This window comes from Trachurus trachurus (genome assembly GCF_905171665.1).
Source record: "Trachurus trachurus genome assembly, chromosome: 13".
Lineage (NCBI taxonomy): Eukaryota > Metazoa > Chordata > Actinopteri > Carangiformes > Carangidae > Trachurus > Trachurus trachurus.
This window is the reverse complement of record NC_139892.1, coordinates 1,173,374-1,195,466: the sequence shown is the minus strand read 5'-3', so window position 1 is coordinate 1,195,466 and position 22,093 is coordinate 1,173,374. Positions and strand designations below refer to the sequence as shown.

General features: G+C 46.3%; 2 protein-coding genes across 4 annotated transcripts in view; one reads left to right on the top strand and one right to left on the bottom strand.

The window, feature by feature from the left end:
- Positions 1-22,093, top strand: part of LOC310995737 (protein NLRC3-like) — a gene marked incomplete at its 3' end in the record, with an annotated part of 491,970 nt that overhangs the window by 390,433 nt on the left and 79,444 nt on the right. The window lies entirely within an intron of this gene.
- Positions 1,624-22,027, bottom strand: LOC310996042 (vascular endothelial zinc finger 1-like). Of its 3 annotated transcripts, XM_083985313.1 has the most exons (7): positions 21,882-22,027; positions 12,377-13,182; positions 10,237-10,306; positions 9,942-10,122; positions 5,397-5,438; positions 3,776-3,841; positions 1,624-3,554 (listed from the first exon to the last, which is right to left on the bottom strand). In XM_083985313.1, the coding sequence occupies exons 1-7, from the start codon at positions 21,912-21,914 to the stop codon at positions 3,184-3,186; spliced, it is 1,569 nt and encodes a 522-aa protein (XP_083841439.1). In that variant the 5' UTR covers positions 21,915-22,027; the 3' UTR covers positions 1,624-3,183. The 3 variants fall into 3 exon arrangements, with proteins under 3 accessions (XP_083841439.1, XP_083841440.1, XP_083841441.1); XM_083985314.1 differs by lacking the exon at positions 3,776-3,841; XM_083985315.1 differs by lacking the exons at positions 3,776-3,841; positions 5,397-5,438.

Genomic DNA, 22,093 nt, shown 5'->3' with positions numbered 1-22,093 from the left:
CAGGAACTGTTGGGGCTGCGATCACAAAAGAGACATTTGTTAACATGTTCAAAAGGGATGTCACCATTACTTGTTTTCACCATTAATCGTGGTATTAAACGCCACAATTAATTGATCGCAAAGATTCTTAAATACCGTCACTTTCCGAAAAAGATTATGTCAGAACAATATCGGCAGATGCACAGATAGGTAGGAATTTAAATGTTAGCGTGTCATTTGCAATTTAAAAAAATGATTAAATTTAACTTAAACATTTAAAACTCTTCCCCCTGGGGGATTAATAACTGGTCCTATATTAATTATATGTAATCATATTTTGACTATATGTGATTTTACACATTCATAGTGTTGTGTGAAATGTATTGATTCATAATAATCGTGATAATCGTTAATACCATGATTATTTCTCTGACCAAGAAAATCTATAATCGTGACATCCCTAATGTTCAAGATAAGTTTGATAAGTCCTGGACCGGCTCAGTCCTGGAGGTGAGACAGAAGCTGTTTTGAGTCCACAGGTGAGAATCCAGCTGTGACATCACTGCTGTGACATCACTGCTGTGACATCACTGCTGTGACATCACTAGTCCAGGACTGACCAGGTCTGAGACCACCGGATCAGGATCTAAAGTTCAGTGAGTCCAGGTGGCGTTGACGCCCTCAGACAGACGGAGGTGTCATTGTCGTCGTCAGGGTTACATAACAGTCTGCACGCTGTCCACCTCTGTGTTGCTAGGCAACATGAATCATGATCCTGTGAGTGGGAAAACACCTCCTTTGTGATCACAGCCTCCGTTTCCAGGATTAAAAAAACAAAACAATCAAATAACAGTTTCAACTAAACAACGAGCGATGCAAGTGAGACGAACAGAGACTCCAGACCGGGACCGGGACCAGGACCAGGACCTGGATCAGGACCAGGACCAGGACCAGGACCATCCAGCCCTGAAGAAGCTGAACCAACAAGTCCATGTCAGGTCTAATTGGTGCAATGGCCACCGCCACACCGACCAATGAGAACACAGGAAGGAGCTGCAGGTGGAGCATGACACGTTAATAACAACGGCTCCACTGGTGATGAACACTCCATCGTCCAGATGTTTCAGCTTCTCAGACTGAAACCTCTGGCAAACCTCCAGACAGACTGAAACTACAGAGACTGGACCTCTGGTGACGACTGAAACATTTGAAGTGCCCTCAAACATTTCTCGACTTTATTGAAGGTCTAGAGAGACTGAAACTGATGAACGTCTAGAGAAAACTGAAACTGATCAAGGTCTAGAGAAACTAACATTGCTGAAGGTCTAGAGAAACTGAAACCGCTGAAGGTCTAGAGAAACTGGACCTCTGATGAGAACTGAAACTGATCAAGGAGTAGAGAAACTGAAACTGCTGAAGGTCTAGAGGGACTGAAACTGATCAAGGTCTGGAGAAACTTAAACTACCAAAGCTCTAGAGAAACTGAAACTGATCAAGGTCTAGAGAAACTAAAACTGCTGAAGGTCTAGAGAAACTAAAACTGCTGAAGGTCTAGAGAAACTAGAACTGATCAAGGTCTAGAGAAACTAAAACTTTTGAAGTTTCCTCAAACATTTCTCGACTTTTATGAAAGGTCTAGAGAAACTAAAACTGCTGAAGGTCTAGAGAAACTGAAACTGCTGAAGGTCTAGCGAGACTAACATTGCTGAAGGTCTAGAGAAACTGAAACTGCTGAAGGTCTAGAGAAACTGGACCTCTGATGAGATCTGAACCATTTGAAGTTTCATCAAATGTTTGACTTTTATTAAAGGTCTTAGAGAAGCTGAAACTGCTGAAGGTCTAGAGAGGCTGAAGCTCACAGCTCCTTCCTGTGTTTTCACGGCGGTGATGGGTGGACGGTCGGTCTGTGAGCTGTGGTCCGGTGCCGATCGGTCCGGGTCCTCTAGTCCTGGTCCTCTGGTCCCGGTCTGGTGTCTCTGTGGTCTCAGGGTGGACGGCCACGTCAGTGGTGATACAGTTCTTGCATTGCTGCCTGTGGAGAGCGTCGCTCGGCCACAGGTCGATAAAGGCAATAAAATAGTGTCTCGTATTTACAAAGAAAAGGTCAGTGTGTAATTGTTTGAACAGACTATTCTCAGTAACCTTCCTGAGTTTGACTGACAGTGATGGATCCTACACCTACAGAAGTAAACATCTACCCAGCTCAACATACAACAGGTAACTTTGGGAGCGCTCTCGTAGCAGCTCGTTGACCTCGACAGGTAAAAAGTCCTCAGTAATCAAAACGTAGATTCATCAGATTTTGATAATACTGCCATTTAAAGGGCACAGACCTGGGACGCGCTCCTCTGCACCTGTACCTTCAACCGTCATGTCTTGATATAAATACATTAAAAAACTTCCAAACAGCGTCATGTAGAACATCCAGCAGTGAGGAGTGACTGGTTTCCAGCAATTTTAAAATACAGACACGAGGAGGGAGGGGGGGCGGGCGCCACAGTGAGACCCCGCCCCCCCCAGAATGGAAGCTTTGTTTCATTTGTACTTGAACTTTAAAATACATGAACTATTAAATACTGATAAGTCCACTAAAATAACAAGAGGGAAAAAAACAAGAATAATAAGAGGAAGTAGAGGAAGTGATGCAACGACACACCTCCACCTCAGGAGCCTCAGTTACAGGCAGGTGTCACTAAGCCCCGCCCCCTAACCCTACGGACAGGCGATGCCTTCACTGCCGCAGGAAACCAGACGTAGCAGTGGAACCACCTGCCCAGGTGAGGAAACAGAAGAGACGCAGCAGCTCAACGTGTCGTAACCGCCCAACCAACCGCTCAAACAGGACGAGGTACTGAAATGCATCATGGGTAAACCTGTTAATGCCCCTCCCACCGCCCCCCGCCAAAAAGAAAATGTGTTGCTCTGGGTTTCGTAAGATTTTTTGTCCCTTTGTGGTTGAAGTGTCGTCTCGTCTACTCCTTCAAAATAAAAGACTTCAGTGGGAAACATTTGGAGAATCTTTGGTATCAAATGTTTACACAGAAACTCTCAGGAGGTCACGTGACCCGAGCTGACTCCGGCCAATGGTAGCTCAGCTTGCTGCTCTGAGGTCACGACCCAGAGCTCGTCTCTCATTGGGCAGTTACGACATCACACGGTGCTGCTGGCGGCGTGCGGCTGGCGGTGGCGGCTGGCCGTGGCGGTCTACCAGGGGGGGGAGGAGGGCAGGACTTGGGACAGGAAGGGCATGCTCTCCATGGGCCGCATGGCGATGTTGAGCGGCCCTGTGATGTTCATGGGCATGGGCGTTGTTATGGCGACGGGGTGGGCGAGGCTCATGTGCGCCGTGGTGGGGATGTTGACGGACGCCAGGTTGACGGGCCCCGTGATGGTCACTGGGTGCTGCAGGCTCATCGGCGCCGTGATGTTCACCGTGCTGGTGCCGATGTTCATCTGCGCCGCGATGGTGACGGGGTGGCTGCTGGTGTTGCCGCGGTTCATGGCCGAGGTGATGGCGGCCACCGCAGAGTTGGTGACGGGCGTCGTGGCGACCGAGTTGTGCACGTTGTTGGCGTCTGGTTGGGGAGACACAAACACAAAGACACAAGACACGGTGTGACTTCACAGCTGCACTTACACCTGAACGTTAAGCCCCGCCCCCTCCAACACAGGACCGCCGCCCCGCCGCGCCCTCAGCCTCCCGGGGGCGGCCATGAGGTCATGAGGTCACTGGGAAACTGGGTGAACACATTATTGAAACATGGTGTCAACAGTGGGAGAGTGTTGGAGAACGTACCTCTGTGAGAGTTGTCAATTAGGACTTGGAAGGAGTTATTTAAAATCTCTCCTACCGTCAACTCACCTGAGGGTGAAAGTCAAAAAGCAGGATCAATAGACCGACCAATAGATGATCAATAGACCGATCAATAGACCGACCAATAGATCGATCAATAGACCGACCAATAGATGATCAATAGACCGATCAATAGACCGACCAATAGATCGATCAATAGACCGACCAATAGATGATCAATAGACCAATCAATAGATGATCGACAGACACATGATCAACCACATCCTCAGCTCTGTGGATGTCTGAGGCTGGAATCACACCGCGCTGCCGGGCCGGGTCAAGATCCAGATCAAGACCAAGTCAGAGCTGGATCAGGACCAGACCAGAACCAGAACCAGACCAGGACCGGATCAAGATCCAAATCAGGACCAGATCAGAACCAGGACCAGACCAGGACTGGATCGTCTCTTCTGGTTTTAGCTTCAGACATTGATAAAACAACGAAGGTGAATGAGTTGTTTTCACCTTGAGAAGCTGCTGGTTCAGAGACCCGGTTCTGTTGGACTCGTGGACCCGGTTCTGTTGGACCTGGTCCGTCCGACATGTTTTAAACAACGACTGACTCTGACTCTGAGGACACTCTGTGCCAACAGCTGTTCACCTGACAGGTAACAGGTGACAGGTGAGTCTACGTCACATGTAGCCCAATAAAACACATTTTATTTTGGTATTTTTGCTGATGTTACAAAACAGTATTTAATCATATTCAATCACCCTGATCTCAGTATTGCATATCTAGCATATCTGCCCTCTGCCACTTTAATCTGACTCTTTAAAGGGACAGTTCAACATTTAGTCAGATCCTCCTCTCACCATAACCTCTATAGTCATACATTCCTACCAATTCAGTGTTACGTTAGGTAAATTGACAACAACGTAATTAGAGCTGCAACAATTAATTGATTTATCAAACAATAATCGATTATTAAATTAATCGTCAACTATTCTGATCATTTAATAATCAGTTTGAGTAGTTTTTTTAAAGAAAAAAAGTCAAAATTCTCTGATTTAAGCTTCTTAAATGTGAATATTTCTGGTTTCTTTGTTCCTTTATGACAATAAACTGAGTCTCTCTTTGGTTTGTGGACAAAACAAGACATTTGAGGATGTCATCTGGTGGTTTGAGAAACACTGGTTGTTTTCAACATTTTTTACCAATCAACTGATCGATTAATCGTTTAAAGTGATCGTGACACCGATAATTAAAGGTGACGAACCTACTGCTGTGACTACAGGGATTAGGGTGAGAGGAGGGTCTGACTAAATGTTGAACTGTCCCTTTAAAGTGTGTGAGTGGTGAGCGAGGGCTCAGGTCGGCCTCAGGTCGGGGGTCAGGTGGGTCCAGCCTCAGTGTCATCTACTGATCCTGCTTCATGAACTTTGACCTTACATTAGCAGAACAGAGACCTGACTCTACAACAACAGTTCAGTTCCTGGGAGCAAACACAACAAGCTGCAGGTGCAAGGCCTCGTTAGCAGGAAGTGGTGAGGTGGGGTGAGGGGGGTGAGGGAGAGTGGGGGAGGTGGGGGTGGGAAGGGGTCTGCTACGAGCTACTGGGTTTACCTTTTCGTGGCCCTGAGTGGTTCCACTGCCAGTCACCTAGGCCTATCAGAGATACAGACACAAGTTACAGGAGCACAGGGGCGTCAGGCAGGAGGCGGCTACAGCGTTGGACCAACACAGAGCGCAACGGAACAGCGGCCAATGGCGCCATGAAAGGTTTGAGCCAATGACTTGATAAAAGGGTTTGAGCCGATGACTTGATAAAAGGGTATGAGCAAATGGCGTGATAAAAGGGTTTGAGCCAATGGCGTGATAAAAGGGTTTGAGCCAATGAGTTAGAGCCAATGACTTGATGCAACGTTTGAGCCAATCGCGTAATAAAAGGGTTTGAGCCAATGGCGTGATAAAAGGGTTTGAGCCAATGACTTGACAGAACGTTTGAGCCAATGGCGTGATAAAAGGGCTTGAGCCAATGGCGTGATAAAAGGGCTTGAGCCAATGGCGTGATAAAAGGGTTTGAGCCAATGGCGTGATAAAAGGGTTTGAGCCAATGAGTGATAAAAGGGTTTGAGCCAATGAGTGATAAAAGGGTTTGAGCCAATGGCGTGATACAACATTTGAGCCAATGGCATGATAAAAGGGTTTGAGCCAATGGCGTGATAAAAGGGTTTGAGCCAATGCGTGATAAAAGGGTTTGAGCCAATGGTGTGACAAAAGGGTTTGAGCCAATGGCGTGATACAACGTTTGAGCCAATGGCGTTATAAAAGGGTTTGAGCCAATGGCGTGATAAAAGGGTTTGCGCCAATGGCGTGATAAAAGGGTTTGCGCCAATGGCGTGATAAAAGGGTTTGAGCCAATGGCGTGATAAAAGGGTTTGAGCCAATGGCGTGATAAAAGGGTTTGAGCCAATGCGTGATAAAAGGGTTTCAGCCAATGGTGTGATACAACGTTTGAGCCAATGGCGTGATAAAAGGGTTTGAGCCAATGACTTGACAGAACGTTTGAGCCAATGGCGTGATAAAAGGGCTTGAGCCAATGGCGTGATAAAAGGGTTTGAGCCAATGGCGTGATAAAAGGGTTTGAGCCAATGAGTGATAAAAGGGTTTGAGCCAATGGCGTGATACAACATTTGAGCCAATGGCATGATAAAAGGGTTTGAGCCAATGGCGTGATAAAAGGGTTTAAGCCAATGCGTGATAAAAGGGTTTGAGCCAATGGTGTGACAAAAGGGTTTGAGCCAATGGCGTGATACAACGTTTGAGCCAATGGCGTTATAAAAGGGTTTGAGCCAATGGCGTGATAAAAGGGTTTGCGCCAATGGCGTGATAAAAGGGTTTGAGCCAATGGCGTGATAAAAGGGTTTGAGCCAATGGCGTGATAAAAGGGTTTGAGCCAATGCGTGATAAAAGGGTTTCAGCCAATGGTGTGATACAACGTTTGAGCCAATGGCATGATAAAAGGGTTTGAGCCAATGGTGTGATACAACGTTTAAGCCAATGGCATGATAAAAGGGTTTGAGCCAATGGCGTGATACAACGTTTGAGCCAATGGCGTTATAAAAGGGTTTGAGCCAATGGCGTGATAAAAGGGTTTGAGCCAATGACTTGATAGAACGTTTGAGCCAATGGCGTGATAAAAGGGTTTGAGCCAATGGCGTGATGAAAAGGGTTTGAGCCAATGGCGTGATAAAAAGGGTTTGAGCCAATGGCGTGATAAAAGGGTTTGAGCCAATGGCATGATAAAAGGGTTTGAGCCAATGACTTGATACAACGTTTGAGCCAATGGCGTGATACAACGTTTGAGCCAATGATGTGATACAACTTTTGAGCCAATGGCGTGATAAAAGGGTTTGAGCGAATGACTTGATAACTTTTAATGTAGTGAGTTGTTACATTATTGTTTGGTTAACATGTTATTGGCCCAGTATGAAAAAAGGTTTTGACGTTGTAACAACTGGAGCTGATAACGTGATAATATCTATGCATTATTTTCAGGTTAGAAGACGTCACAGTTGTGAAACATTTGAAGTTCTGTCTGTGGATGTTCTCATTCATCCAGGTCATAGTCATCTCTGGCCAACAAATTCCAAAACAAACCTGTATTTGTCTAGGAGCCTAAACCTGTGATGTTTCATTATGTTGCTTTGTACTGTTGCTATGTCGATTGACCCAAATCAATCAATCAATCAATCAATCAATCAATCAATCAATCAATCAATCAGCTGCTTTACGTCCATAGACTGTAACGTCTAGAGGTGTGGCTCAGGTTACAGGTGAGAGCAGCGGGTGGGGGGATGACATCACCATTAAAAATCCGTTTGGGGCGTCTATTCTATGTTTACAAACGGAAGAAGAATAGAAGGATATCAACAACCTGACTTTAACATACTGACGTCTACTACCCTGAGAATAAACACATTAATCAAGTGATACGTATATTCATATATATGTATATTACATTATCAGCACCAGTTGTTACATTTTCAAAGGGTTTTAAATACAAAACATGCAAAAAAACAACAGTTATTACATTATTGGCCGTTATTACGTTCTGGGTTGGTACAAGGTTCAACAGGCAGCAAACAGGAAGAAGAAGGGGGAGGAGGAGAAGAAGGAGGAGAAGAGGAAGAAGAAGAAGGAGGAGAAGAAGAAGAGGAAGAAGAAGGAGGAGGAAGAAGAGGAAGAAGAAGAAAAAAAAGAAGAGGAAGATGAAGAGGAGGAAGAAGAGGAAGGAGGAGGAAGAAGAAGAGGAAGAGGAGGAGGAAGAAGAGGAAGAGGAGGAGGAGGAGGAGGAAGAGGAAGGATCACTGTCTGGTCAAACACATCTTCAGTCTGACTCAGCTAACGAGCCTCAGGGATCAATAACTCATCACTGATTGGTCCATGCCAATCACAGACGAGACAGATCGTTGTGTGTGTCTAAACGTGTGAAGACGTTGAGGTCGTCTGGTTCTCACGGCTCTCAGCCAATAGGATTAAAGACCAATAATCATGTGATCAATACACTGAGCTGCTGCTGGATCAATACTGACTGACTGGTCTCTACTGCTGGAGGAAGCAGCAAGGCATCATGGGAGATGTAGTCAGGGGAGGAGGTGAAGGAGGAGGTACATGGTATCTTTGTTGTTGCAGGAGGAGGAGGAGTATAGCTTATTGTATCTTTGCTGCTACAGGAGGAGTAAAGGAGGGGAGGAGGGAGGGGAGGAGGAGGAAGAGGAGCAGTAGCAGGAGGTGCATGGTACCTTTGTTGCAGGAGGAGTAAAGGGAAGGAAGAGGAGGAGAACCAGTAGGAGGAGTTGTATAGTGTATTGTATCTTTGCTGCTACAGGAGGAGGATGAAGAGGAGGGGGAGGAGGAGCAGTAGGAGGAGGTGTATTGTACCTTTACTGCTGCAGGAGGAGTAAAAGAGAGGAAGAGGAGGGGGAGGAGGTGTATTGTACCTTTGTTGTTGCAGGAGGAGGATGAAGAGGAGTAAAGGGGAGGAGCAGGAGTGGGAGGTGCATGGTACCTTTGTTGTTGCAGGAGAAGTAAAGGGAAGGAAGAGGAGGGGGAGGAGGAGCAGTAGGAGGAGCAGGAGCTGGAGGTGAAGAAGGAGCAGAAGGTGCATGGTACCTTTGTTGCAGGAGGAGTAGAGGTAAGGAAGAGGAGCAGGAGGAGGAGGAGGGGCAGCAGGGGCAGCAAGAAGAGCATGAAGAGGAGAAGCGTTGTACCTTTGTTGTTGCAGGAGGATTAAAAGGAAGGAAGAGGGAGAGGAGGAGCAGGAGGTGCATAGTATCTTAGTTGTTGCAGGAGAAGTAAAGGGAAGGAAGAGGAGGAGCAGGAGGAACAGTAGGAGGCGCACTGTACCTTTGTTGTTGCAGGAGGATTAAAGGGAAGGAAGAGGAGGAGTAGGATGAAGAGGAGTAAAGGGGAGCAGGAAGGGTAAAGGGAAGGAGCAGCAGCAGGAGGTGCAGTAGGAGCATGAAGAGGAGGTGCAGTAGTAAGAGGAGGCGCACCGTACCTTTGTTGTTGCAGGCGGAGTAAAGGGAAGGAAGAGGAGAGGAAGGAGGAGGATGAAGAGGAGTAAAGGGGAGCAGGAGCAGGAAGGGTAAAGGGGAAGAAGAGTAAAGGGGAGGAGCAGGTGCAGGTGATGCAGTAACAGTAGGAGGCGTACCGTACCTTTGTTGTTGCATGAGGAGTAAAGGGAAGGAGGAGGATGAAGAGGAGCAGGAGTAAAGGGGAGGAGCAGGTGCAGTAGGAGCAGGAAGGGTAAAGGGGAAGAGGAGTAAAGGGGAGGAGCAGGAGGAGGTGCAGTAGGAGCATGAAAAGGAGGAGGAACAATAGGAGGTGTAGTGTACCTTTGTTGTTGCATGAGGAGTAAAGGGAAGGAGGAGGATGAAGAGGAGCAGGAGTAAAGGGGAGAAGCAGGTGCAGTAGGAGCAGGAAGGGTAAAGGGGAGGAGCAGCAGTAGGAACAGTAGGAGGAGGCACTCCGTACCTTTGTTGTTGCAGGAGGATTAAAGGGAAGGAAGAGGAGTAGGATGAAGAGGAGTAAAGGGGAGGAGCAGGTGCAGTAGGAGCAGTAGGAGCAGCAGGAGGAGCAGTAACAGGAGGAGGCGCTCCGTACCTTTGTTGTTGCACGCGGCGGCGGCGGCGGAGAACGGCGGCGTCTGGCCGTGCGTCTTGAGGTGGCTGGTGATGTAAGCAGCGCTCAGCATCTTCCCACAGATGTTACACGTCACTTTGCCTTCGTGGCGAATCATGTGAGAGCGCAGACGGTCTTTGGTGGCGAAGGCCGAGGTGCACGCCTGGAGGAGAGAACAGCACAACACAATTAATACAATCAATAACAGTATTGATCAACGATTATTGATTATTGATCAGCTGTGTTGCTGTAATGAAGGAGCCGGTTGTTCTCTCACCGTCACTTGGCACTTGAACGGCCGCTCTGAGGAATGGACGTGCTTCACATGACAGCTGAGGTGATCCGGTCTGAGGAGGAGGAGGAGAGAGGAGGAGGAGGAGATTAGGATTATTAGAGTCCTTATTAACTAATCTGAGTTTAGTTAATCTCATCATTCATGTGGTTGATTTCACTCCACTTGTAAATTTGAAGCTACAGCTCTACGCTGTGCACAACAGTTTGATAGATAGATAGATAGATAGATAGATAGATAGATAGATAGATAGATAGATAGATAGATAGATAGATAGATAGATAGATAGATAGATAGTATCGCCATGTTTACGCCATGTCACTTGTTTACATAGACACATACAGAGGCTTGTTTATGCCGTTACGTGCAGCGGCTGTCGTCTGTCTGCCGTCTGCCCAATTTCACGTGAATGCAGCATGAAAAATATGATTGAGTTGCTTGTGATGTACAACCACAACGCTAGATGGAGGAATTCTTACACAATGTACCTTTTAAATAATCTGAATTGTGCTTTAAGCTTTTACCGTCAGGCTGCCGGTTCAGGGTAGCCAAAAAAAAAGGCGACACACCGAACCGAGGCGGCCATGTTGCATCGCCATTTTTTACATCGAGTGGCAGCGTGACCGTAGGTAACCACGGAAACTCAGCGGAGCTGTGGGCTCGGCCTGTTAAAACTGTCACCACTGTGTAGTGTGAGGAAGGACGGAGGCACTGGTGTTGCATTCAGGTGCAGTCAGGCAGACGGCCGTCTGCAAACCAACCGGATGTCATTTTACTCCACCAGAGAAAGACGGTAAAACAATACCACATCACCATGACAACATATTGTCACGCCTGTATTGTTTTGCCTCGTGCTGGCGGACCACTTGTTTACATAAACGCTTGTTTATCCTGTTACATGCAGCGTCTGTTGTCTGTCTGACGTCTGCCCCATTTCACCTGAATGCAACATCAAGAATACGTTCAGATATGCAACCGCACCGCTAGATGGGGGAATTCCTACATACTATACCTTTAAACTTCCAAGTCTGAGTTGTTTAAATGGCAGAAATCTGTTTTGATGAATGTAAATAAGCCTTAACTTTGGATTGACTTCATTTGTTTGTTTTCACTTTAAAATTGTATACAAAACAAATTAGACAGATAAAGCAGTGCAAAACTATAAAATAATCACTGCATTCAAAACAAAAATCTATAGACGCTTGTTTATCCTGTTACATACAGCGTCTGTTGCCTGTCTGACGTCTGTCCGATTTCAGGTGAATGCAACATCAAGAATACGTTCCGATATGTAACCGCACCGCTAGATGGGGGGAATTCCTACACATTATACCTTTAAACTTTTTTGTTTATTTTTGTGAGAATTTTACCACTATTTTCTAGAAATGTTTCAACTTTTTTTTGAGAAATTGTACTTAAGTATTTATTTGTAAAAAAAAGGTGTTCCCGCTGGCGAAATTTATTTTGGAGTCTTTTAAGCAGCGCAGAGATGTGTTGTATGTCTGAAGTCTTTCAGTCCCGGCAATTGACCTTTCGCAAAACCCCGCCCCCGAACGGTCATTGTCCAATCAGACATTAGCAACCGTTACTATGTAAACAAGGTCCGTCAAGCTTCGGACCTCCGACAAGCTAAGTGTATTGTCGGACAGTAGTTACCCGAAGAGTTTGGCTGGGGGAGTCGTGTTTTTTCCGTCCGCAGGGTTTTTGCAACTTGCGGCGGATCAAGAAGAGCGGAGGACCGACATGACGGGGGTCTCGGTCTCCTGGTACCTGTGCGGGCCAGGACGGCGGAGGTCAGCGAGACCGAGAACGAGTCCGCCCTGGCCGTATTTACAGTAATGCCTTGAGAAACGCACAATCATTCCACGCCTGCCGCCACGGAGTGAAGCCTCTTTCCCCAGAAGGAGGTCCAGGTTGAACACTATTAATAAACGCAGGTCCCAAATAAACGCAGGTCCCTAATAAACGCCAGTTGATTTGAGCGATTTAAGCAAATAAACGCCCGGGCCTTTATTTGGTGTTTTACGGTATGTCTAACTGTTCGGAGCCCAAACTGATGACAACTTTCTGTCCTTGTGATAGACAATAAAGCTTTTTGAATTGAACAGAACAGAGCAGCACCCACCTGGAGAAGCCCTTCCCGCAGACGGAGCAGATGTAAGGCTTGTGGACTCCTCCGTCGTGCGAGCGGACGTGATACGTCATGCGGTCCTTCCTCTTGAACCTCTGCTGGCAGATGGGGCACTCGAACGGCTTCTCGTCCGAGTGCGACAGCTTGTGGCGGTTGAGGTGATACACGTCTCTGAAGGCTTTGCCGCACATGTCGCAGCCGTGGTTCTTCTTGACGGGCTTGGGCGGCTTCTTGGGGACGCTCTGCTGCTGCTGCTGCTGCTGCTGCTGCTGCTGCTGCTGCTGGTGGTGCTGGTGGTGGTGGTGATGGTGCTGCATGGGCGTCATGATGCTCGTGCCCGTGGACGTGGATGTGGTGGCCGTGGTCAGCAGCCCGGCCACGGTCGTGACGTACGAGGGGTTGGCGCTGTTCTCGCGGTGCACGGTGGAGATGAGCGGCACCATGGTGGGCGCCGACTGAGTCTTCTTGGGCCGCGACACCATCTTGATGCCGGTGTGGCAGGACTCGTGCCGCCGCAGGTGGTAGCTGTCCCGGAACGCCTTGTTGCAGTAGCCGCAGATGAAGGGCGTCTTGGACTTGGGCTCCTTTTTGATCATGGCGACCGGAGGACCGCCGCCGCCGCCACCGGCCCCGCTGGCCACATTGTCTTTAAGGAGTTCTGCGGCACTGACGGGCGGTTTCTGGTCCAGGGGGATGGGCAGCACCGGCTTCTGGTCCGGAGGCTCCGACGCAGAGTTGAGCAAAGGCAACAGGCTGTTCCCGGATACTTGGTGCTGGTGGTGCAGAGCCTCGTTGGCCTGCTGCAATGACACAACGGGAGACACAACAACGTCAACACAACAGGACACACAACATACATTAACACAACAACACCGTGGAGATAGAAGGCTCGTCACGATACCAGAACTTCAGTAGAATCAATTCAAAGAGTTTAAAGATGAACTACACAAGTCTGGTCTCTTCTCTTTGTTGCCAACTTGGGATGGACCAATTATCGGCATGGCAGATGATATCGGTCGATATTCGCCATTTTTACGACAATCGGTATCGGCCGTTTTTTCACAGATAACCAGTAACATAAATTTGTTTTTCGTAGCCGTCTCTCTGCCTGAAGTCTCCGCTCTTCGCTGTGTACCAACATCCCGCCCACTGAACCAAGATCTGTGTTGGAGTTTGTCTTGTTCGACAAACATTTAAGGTCTTTTAATCACAGATTTTCACAGTGTACAAATAGAAATAGTTTACTGTATTCCCAGGGGTGTTATTCTAAATTCTGACACGAACACTTTTACATTTTTTTTTACAGCAAATGAATATCAGTTATTGGTTATCGTAACGGTTCCCTTAATTACCAATAATCGGTATTGGCCCTGAAAAAAACCATATCGGTCAATCCCTATTGCTAACCCTCCTCTCCTCCATGAGCATTTTGTTTCCTACAAAGCCGGTGAGAAATCAATCCATGGAGCGGTGGATAACGTTATTTAGCAGCAACATGGAGTTCATAACAGAGTTAAAGTGGTAAACATGGTTCAACACAAACAGGAAGTCATGGAGTCACTACTGATCCTTCAAGGAGTTCAACAACACAACTGTTGTTTTCACACATGCTGCTGCGACCGAGGGTCAAAACGATCCATCGTTTCATTTTTCAGATGGCACGGTTTGCGTTCACACACGTTGTTTTCACTTTGGTCCAAATGCCACTGGTAGAGTATCACGTCTCCATGACGTCAGATCGGACGCGTGGTACGACTTTGAACTTTCATAATAGAAACACAGTAACACCTGTTAGTTGTAGCGCTGCCCATTTCATTTCATATAGTTTATTTACCACTCTCCACAAACAATAGATTCTGAGAATAGAGCAAACTACGGGTGCCTTTTTTGGCTCAAACTTGTGGCGTACACCGGGCAGTTGGAGCAGGTGAAAGGTGGCCGCCAATGAGGATGGAAACAATCACGATCAAACAATCACAGAGGCGTCAATAGATTATTGATTTGAAGATTCATCACATGTTCACCAACTCTGGTTGAGACATTTGTCCACAATGTTTTTTTCTCTGTAATGAGACCTGAGAATATTAATTAAACTTCATTAAAGAAAATCAACAAGTGAAGCAGCATTTTAATTTAAAATAGTCCCGGTGAGTTAACGTACTGACTGTTAAAGACTGTTAACGTACAGTCCTGACTAATGCTTAGAGGTCCAGTGTGTTAAGGTTCAGGGCTCCAGTCTGACCCTACATAAAGTTTGAGACAGTGCAAGTAAACTTTTCATCTACTTTCACATGTGCAACAAGTTAATTTGCTTTTTTAACACTGGTAGAATGTGAAAGGGTGTCATTTAAAGTGTGCACTCTCAAATTTCCTGCTTGCAAACATTTTAAATCAGGGGACCACTGTGCTCCGAGTAAAAGAAGTTAGTCTGGAGTCCTGAGGTTTATGTTTATAATCACTATAAAATAAAATTTGTTTGGTTTTCCTAGCCTTATTTTGTAGCTTAAACATAATTAATGTGTTAATTACTCGTGTCATAATCATGTCGCTCCACTGCAGGTGGTGCGTTTGTTTCTTCCACCCTGATAAACCAGTAACTTTCTGCCTGGTGTTGTTGGTCTGAACATCGACTAATCTGTACGTCTCCACCCACAGCAGGAGGAGAAGAGGAGCAGGAGGAGGAGGAGGAGGAGAAGAGGAGCAGGTGTTCTCTGCAAATCATCAGAACAACGTGCAAAAGTAAAAACAAGTGCAATGAGGAGGAGGAGCAGAGCAGAGTTGCTGTCAGATAAATGAAGCCGAGTGCAGGGAGGACATCTTAAGTCTGCAGCTGCTGGCGGCCATTGTCCCATTGGTCACGGCCGATCCCCGAGGGACCGGACGAGCAGCGAGGAGAGGAGGAGGGGGGGTTGGTTAGACTTTTTTTTTTTTTTTAGACTTCATTTATTTGCACATATAAAATAAAACAAAACAAAACATTTACTTATTTATCTTACTAGTGAGAAAGATACGAAAAAGAAATGTGCAGGTGAGGTCTGAAACCCGAAAGGCTTAGCCTATAACATGACCTCACATTGATCTAACAAATAATTGAAGCACAGTAAAGAAGTAATAATCACATACCTTGTGCAAGGTATAGAAATAACAAAATTTAAAAAAAGATAGGAAAAAATGAAAAATACGGGGGAAATGTTGATAGTAAAAATAAAAGTAGTAGTAATGATAACAACACTAAATAAATAAATAAATGTAAAGAGGTGAGAAAAAAAGCGAGACAAAAGAAGAGAACTGGTACAGATGAATTAGGTTCAAGTAAACACTAAAAAGGGAAAAGAAAAGAAAAACAAAAAAAAACAGAATTAAAAAGTCAAACCATGTTTTGATGTTCAGTTAATTTTAACAGTAGTTTCTTTTTAAATATTGCCAAGGAGGAGGAGCTGTCAGCTAGTTGACTATGTTCATTCCAGTTAGGTTTAGGGGTTAGGATTTGGGGGGGTTAGGGGGTGTATGAATATTTTGTCCGGAGAGTAAAGCTCAGATTCACATTGTGAGAGCGGCGAGCAGCGAGCGGCGGCCAGTCTGACCCCGGTTCTGCTCTGTAATCAGCGCTGGGCGGGTCGCCGGCCTGACCCCCGGCTTTCAGGAGCAGCCAAGCATCAACACAGTCAGGAGGGGGGTAGAGGGGGGGGGGCAAGGGGGTCTGAGGAGGAGAGGAGGGGGGGCAAGGGGGTCTCAGGGGCTGTTTTTTTCCCCCCACTGTGCTCTTTTTATGGATGACACAAATCCACTGATGCACTTATACGGCTGCACGGACCGGTGGCGGCGAGGGCGAGGGGGGGGTTTGGTTTGGTTGGGGATTTGGGGGGGGGGGGGGGGGGGGGGGGCGAGGGGCTTCAGCTGCCGTCACAGGTTGTCGAGTTGTCTTTACGTCCTCCACGCCGGAGACAAGAAGAAGAATCATTACCGCAATTAGCACGGGCGCTAACACCCAGCAGAGCAGCACGCCAGCCAACAGCCAACGCTGCTGCGTCTTTTCTCTGGGAAGAAGAAGACAACACAACGGCCGCCACCGCCGCATCACGCCACGCTGACGACTGTGATACAAATGAGCTGTGAAGGCTCAGACCCCCCCCCCACCACCACCCCCGCCTTCAACATAATACCAGAGAAAGAGAGAGGGGCACGCACATTAACGAGCAACAGGACAAATAAAAACCTCACTCCTTCAAAATAAAAGCTGGAACACTGAGAGGGAACATCTGCACAAGTTCTAACGACGTACAAATAAAGTTGTGAGGAGGAATGGAGCGTTACACTGATGCTGCATTCACCTGCAGTCGGGCAGACGGCCGTCGCTAACAAACCAGATGTCATTTTAGTCACAGAAGTCCAGAGAAAGCTGGTAAAACAATACCACATCGCCATGACAACATATTGTCACGTGTATTGTTTTGCCTCGTGCTGACGGACCACTTGTTTACATAGAGGCTTGTTTATGCCGTTACGTGCAGCGGCTGTCGTCCGTCTGCCGTCTGCCCAATTTCAGGTGAATGCAGAATGAAAAATATGTCTACATCTGCACAAGTTCTAACGACGACGACGACGACGTACGAATAAAGTTGTTCATTCAAAGAACAAAAGTCAGAGCAGGCTTCAACACATTGATCAGGTTATTGATCAGGAGAACGGTCGTCTTCATCATCATCATCATCATCATCATCATCATCAGTCCATCGTTATAAAACTCAAACACACTGTCCTCTGAACAAACCTCACACAACAGCAGCTGGGTTTGGTTTAATTGGCTTCCTGCTCAGATACTGATCAGATATTGATCAAGCCACAGATGTTTCCTTCCTCACAGCTCTGCAGAAACATCTGCTCAACTACAGCTGTGGAGACCATAACAGAAACGTTTATGAGACCGAGTCCATCACTGTATCCTAGGGGTGGGAATCTTTTACTATCTCACGATTCGATTCAATTCTGATTTCTGGGGCTACGATTCGATTCAAAATGGATTTTCGATTCAAAACGATTTGATTCCTAATGATTTCTGCTTCAGTCTGTCGGTGTGAAAGGATCCTCATGATCTACTCCAGTCTGCTTTGCAAGACAGAATGACTAAAGTGTCTTTCACATTTATTGAGTTTTAAACATTTATCCATGTTTAGATGGAATTGTTGAAACTGTTGCATAAAAGCAATATCACATATTGCTTAAGTAACTAAATTAAAAGTGCCTCTTTATTTAAAAAAAAAAACAGTGCAGTTAAACACGCTGCCTTTTAAATTCTAAGGAAATGGAGTCCGACAGCCAGCAGATTTGTTTAATTTTTTTATTTTGTAAAGTCGATTTTGGGACATTTTATATCAATTCTGCATCGTATTAAATGAGAATTGCGATTTTTATGTGAATCGATTTTTTGGCACATATCCTAATATAGCTATCCAGTCCCAGTCCTCATAATAATCATGCGTCTTGATATTTACATTATTCCTCCTCAGCTACAAAGAAAAGATGATTTGATGTAAAATCTAAACCATATTTAATATAAACAAAGTTTGTATTGAACAGAAGAACACAGCACAGAACCTGCTGAAGTCTCCTCCCACTGTTGTCATGGTGACACCAAGTTGTTACCATGGTTTAACACAAGCAGATACTTTAGTACAACTATTTGACTTATCTGGAACTTACTGAATTACATCACAGAAACCAAAGAGAGACAGAGACACAGAGACTTTGGAGACGTGGACTCAGGACCAGAAGTTAAAAAACTGTCACGGATCACGACACGCAAACGTAACGCCACAACTTCACCACGTCAGCGACATCGTGCTCATCTGACCGGTGGTTCACCGTCCGACCCAGAGCGACGCTCCGAGTCCACGCAGACCGTCACACGCTGGAGCAAACTACGTGTTTAAACAATGACTCATCGTTTCATCTTTCAGCTCGTACGACGGTTCTCGCTCACTCTCGTCTGTCTTCACACTTTTTTTTCAATGAAAATCTGTAAAACGCATGGATCATCACATCAGCTTTTAACAGTGGATATCACACAAATTGACATCCGTGTTAAAAGCCAGCGTTGATAGATCCATGCGTTTACCGCAACTATGACAACGACTGAAAACCATGGAAATGTAAACGTACAATTCCACTGGAAATGCAAAACCGGCTTCTGGTTTTGACCATAGATGACATTCAGAAAACTTGTGGATATATCCATAAGTGTCCTGGAGAAAAAAACTGTTTACATGACTCCAGATTGGTAAAACTCTGAAGTAGAAGTAACGATAAACCTTTAACGATGGAGACACCAGTTTTTAGTACAAACACTTGATGTCATTGACTTTAACAGTAGTGGTTATTGTTGTAGTTGGTTGAACCTTCAAGGTCAAACCACCACGATGTGAAAAGGTCTCGGTTTCCAAACCTCTAAAGTTTTTTAAAGTTTATTCCTGGTCACAGAGAGAAGTTGCAGGTCAGAAACATCTCGTGTCCAACAGAGAAGAAGACGTGAAGCTGCAGCTGGACTCAGACTCCAAACGTCACAACCACACGTCGACTGGGACTCACGTCAGAACAGATGCTGTACGACCATCGATGCCGGTTTAACGGGCGCGTTTCAGGCGTCGTGGCCGACTGTAGTCCACCACCGCCGCTGTTGTTGTTGTTACGTTACGTCTAGTTGTGACTCAGGTTACCGGTTAGAGACGTCGCTCTGTGACATCACTGTTTCACTAAAGATCTGATTTGGTGTTTACAAGAAAACTCTGGGCGGCGTTTTGAGATCGACCCTCTGGGGCCCGTCTCCAAAAGATAGCCTCCCTAAAAGTTTAACGATATTTTAATTTCATTGAGAAGAATTATGTTTTTTTATTATTATTTCATTACTTATTTTAACTTGATACACATTAACTTTTGATCCAAATGTTCTAGATGTTGTTTAAAATAAAAGACTGTGTTCAATGGAAACTTCTTTTCCCTAGACGTTTCAAAACAACACATTTTAGAGCTGTAGCCGTGGAACTGTGATATTTTAGCTCAAGGTCATCATAGCGTCAGAATCTCATGTCCAGTTGAAACAGAATTTAAAGAGTGTGTTTCTGTTAGACTCTGACGTTTAAATATGTTAATAAATGTCTTATAATAATATATTTTCTAATCTCCAGACAACCCTCTACATTGACCTGACGTGAGGCTCCAACAGGTTTTCTGGATGAAACTCTGCAGAGACTCTGAGCAGCAGCAGAACCGGTCCGTTCACAGTCTGACCAGAACCGTCTGGACCAACATCCCAATCACTACAATCAATACTGATAACTATTGATCGCCTCCTATAACTAACCGAGGGCCAGCTGCACAGGACGCCTAAAGTTTTCTACTCAACGTTTACCCAGAGAACTTTTCCTTAGTCTGAAGCATGCACCATGGAAACCAGTGATGTGTGTCGACGCTGCAGAGACGATTGATTGGCCGAAGGGTCACGTGACGTCACCGAGCCAAGGTTTTACCACTCAGATGACTCATCATCATCATCAGCACCGATTAATAAACCCAGCTGAGAGGAGCCGTCTGGTCCCTGAACGCAGCACGGCCGGTTCTCACAGCTCTGATTATCAACCAGTCCCTGAAGTTCACACACAAACAGCAGCAGCAGCTTCACCAGCTCTTTAGAGAGGAGGGGAGAATAGTCTGGTGTCTGTTTACTCACCAATTTCACCAAAGTAAAAGTGTTCACCAACATAAAACTCATAAAATAAACATTAACGTGTAATACAATAAAAGCTAAATGTTAACTTAATGGCTCGGGGACTTTCTTGTAAATTATATTCCTTAAATCAAAGAGTTTCACTGCAAAAAACTCAAATAGGCCTATCTTACCAAGAATATTTGTCTTATTTCTAGTCAAAATGTAATTTCCAGTCAAAACAATTTAAATAAGACTCATCACATAAAAATTTTCAGATTTTCACTTGAAATACCGGTAAGTAGAAAAATCTGATAGTGGAGCAAGTTTTTCATCCTTATTACAAGCACAAAAAACTTGCTGAAAGTGAACATTTGTTTGAAACAAGTGAAAATGATCTGAAAACAAGTACATTTTTAGGTGATGAGTCTTATTTTAAGTGTAAAGAGTTTAGTTTTGACTAGAAATTAGACATTTTGACAAGAAATAAGACACATATTCTTGGAAAGATGTTGAGTTTTTGCAGTGTTCACCGCATTTTATCAGCTTGGAGCTTTTCATTTGACGGAATAAAGGTCCTGTCTCTCTCACCAAAACAGCCCCAGACTGGGCTTCACCTGGACAGGTGAGGGAGGGGGGGGGGGTGGGGTGGGGGGTGACCTCTGACCTGTGTTGTTTACAAACAACAGCAACAGCAATGTCAATCAAATCTCTGCACCAGGTCTCTTCCTCCTCCTCCTCTCTCTGTATCAATGATCCAATGATCTATCGATCAATGTGATTGATCAGGGAGGTGATGACGTCACGTGTGAACATGCACACACACACACTCAAACATAAACAGTAAGAAATAAAACCCCTCTGTTTATCCCCACAGGTGAGCGCACGAGGAGCACATTAAACAAAGTGTCTTCTCCTCCTCGCGCGGGTCACAAAACTTCTTAAAAACCAGCTGCACGCGCCACCGACCAGAGGGGTTTTCAAAACAAAAGGCCGCGTGCTGCCGGTCACGGTGTGTGTGTGTGTGTGTTCCTCCGGTGTGTGTCGGTCCCGGTACCGGCCGTGTTGTTGTTGTCGGCTCCGTCTCTCCGGTTAAACCCCCGCGGAGGTTCTGGTTCTGGTTCTGTCCGCGTGTTAGCCGTTAGTTAGCTCAGCAGCTAGCTAGCTACCTGAAGCTAACTGCAGCTAACCCCACTACTAGTTAGCTTCACCTGAAACAACCATGACGTCATCTAACTCCAGCTAACGGTTCTGAAAGAGGCTTAGTGGACCGGTACCGGGGAAAGAAACTCCCGCTGAGCTGAGCCGAGCTAACGCGTTAGTTAGTTAGTTAGCCGCGTAGCTTAGCATAGCATAGTTTAGCTTAGCTCCATGCAGGCTAGCAGGCTAGCAGGCTAACCTAGCATGCTAACGCGCGCATCACCGCGGCTCAGCTCCACGGTGGTTCCGCTGCAGCAAACCGAGCCGGTACCGGAGGTCCAGAACCGGCTGCAGGTGGACCGGCACCAGGCTACAACCGGGCTACACCGGGGCCAGCGGCTCCTCCAGCCCGGGACAGAGCCGCTATTCCCGGGTTCTGCTCCGCTAGCGCCGCCGCTGTGCTAACCGTGCTAATGCTAACGCTAACACCATTGTTGTTTTTCTTGGCTCAACTCTTAATTCATCCCACAAAGTCGCACCAGAACAGAGCCAGGCCGGCGGCGGCAGCAGCGGAGACACCGCCACCACCACCGGCAGCAGCGGCAGCAGCAGCGGACCCCGGTTCGATGCCGGCCGTGGCTGCAGCGCTGTGTTTCTCACCTGAAACAGAAAGGTACTCCAGCTCGGCTCCATCGCTGCAGCTCGGAGGCTCAGACCTGCAGGAAACCTACAAGGAGTCTGCAACAAAGCAGCTGAACATGGCAGAAACAACTTCCTGTTGCCCCCCAGGGCTCAGCGGGTCCTCCAGTCCGGACTGGTGCTGCACAACACCGCGCCGGACAGAAACACAGAGTATTAACTAATACTGGACA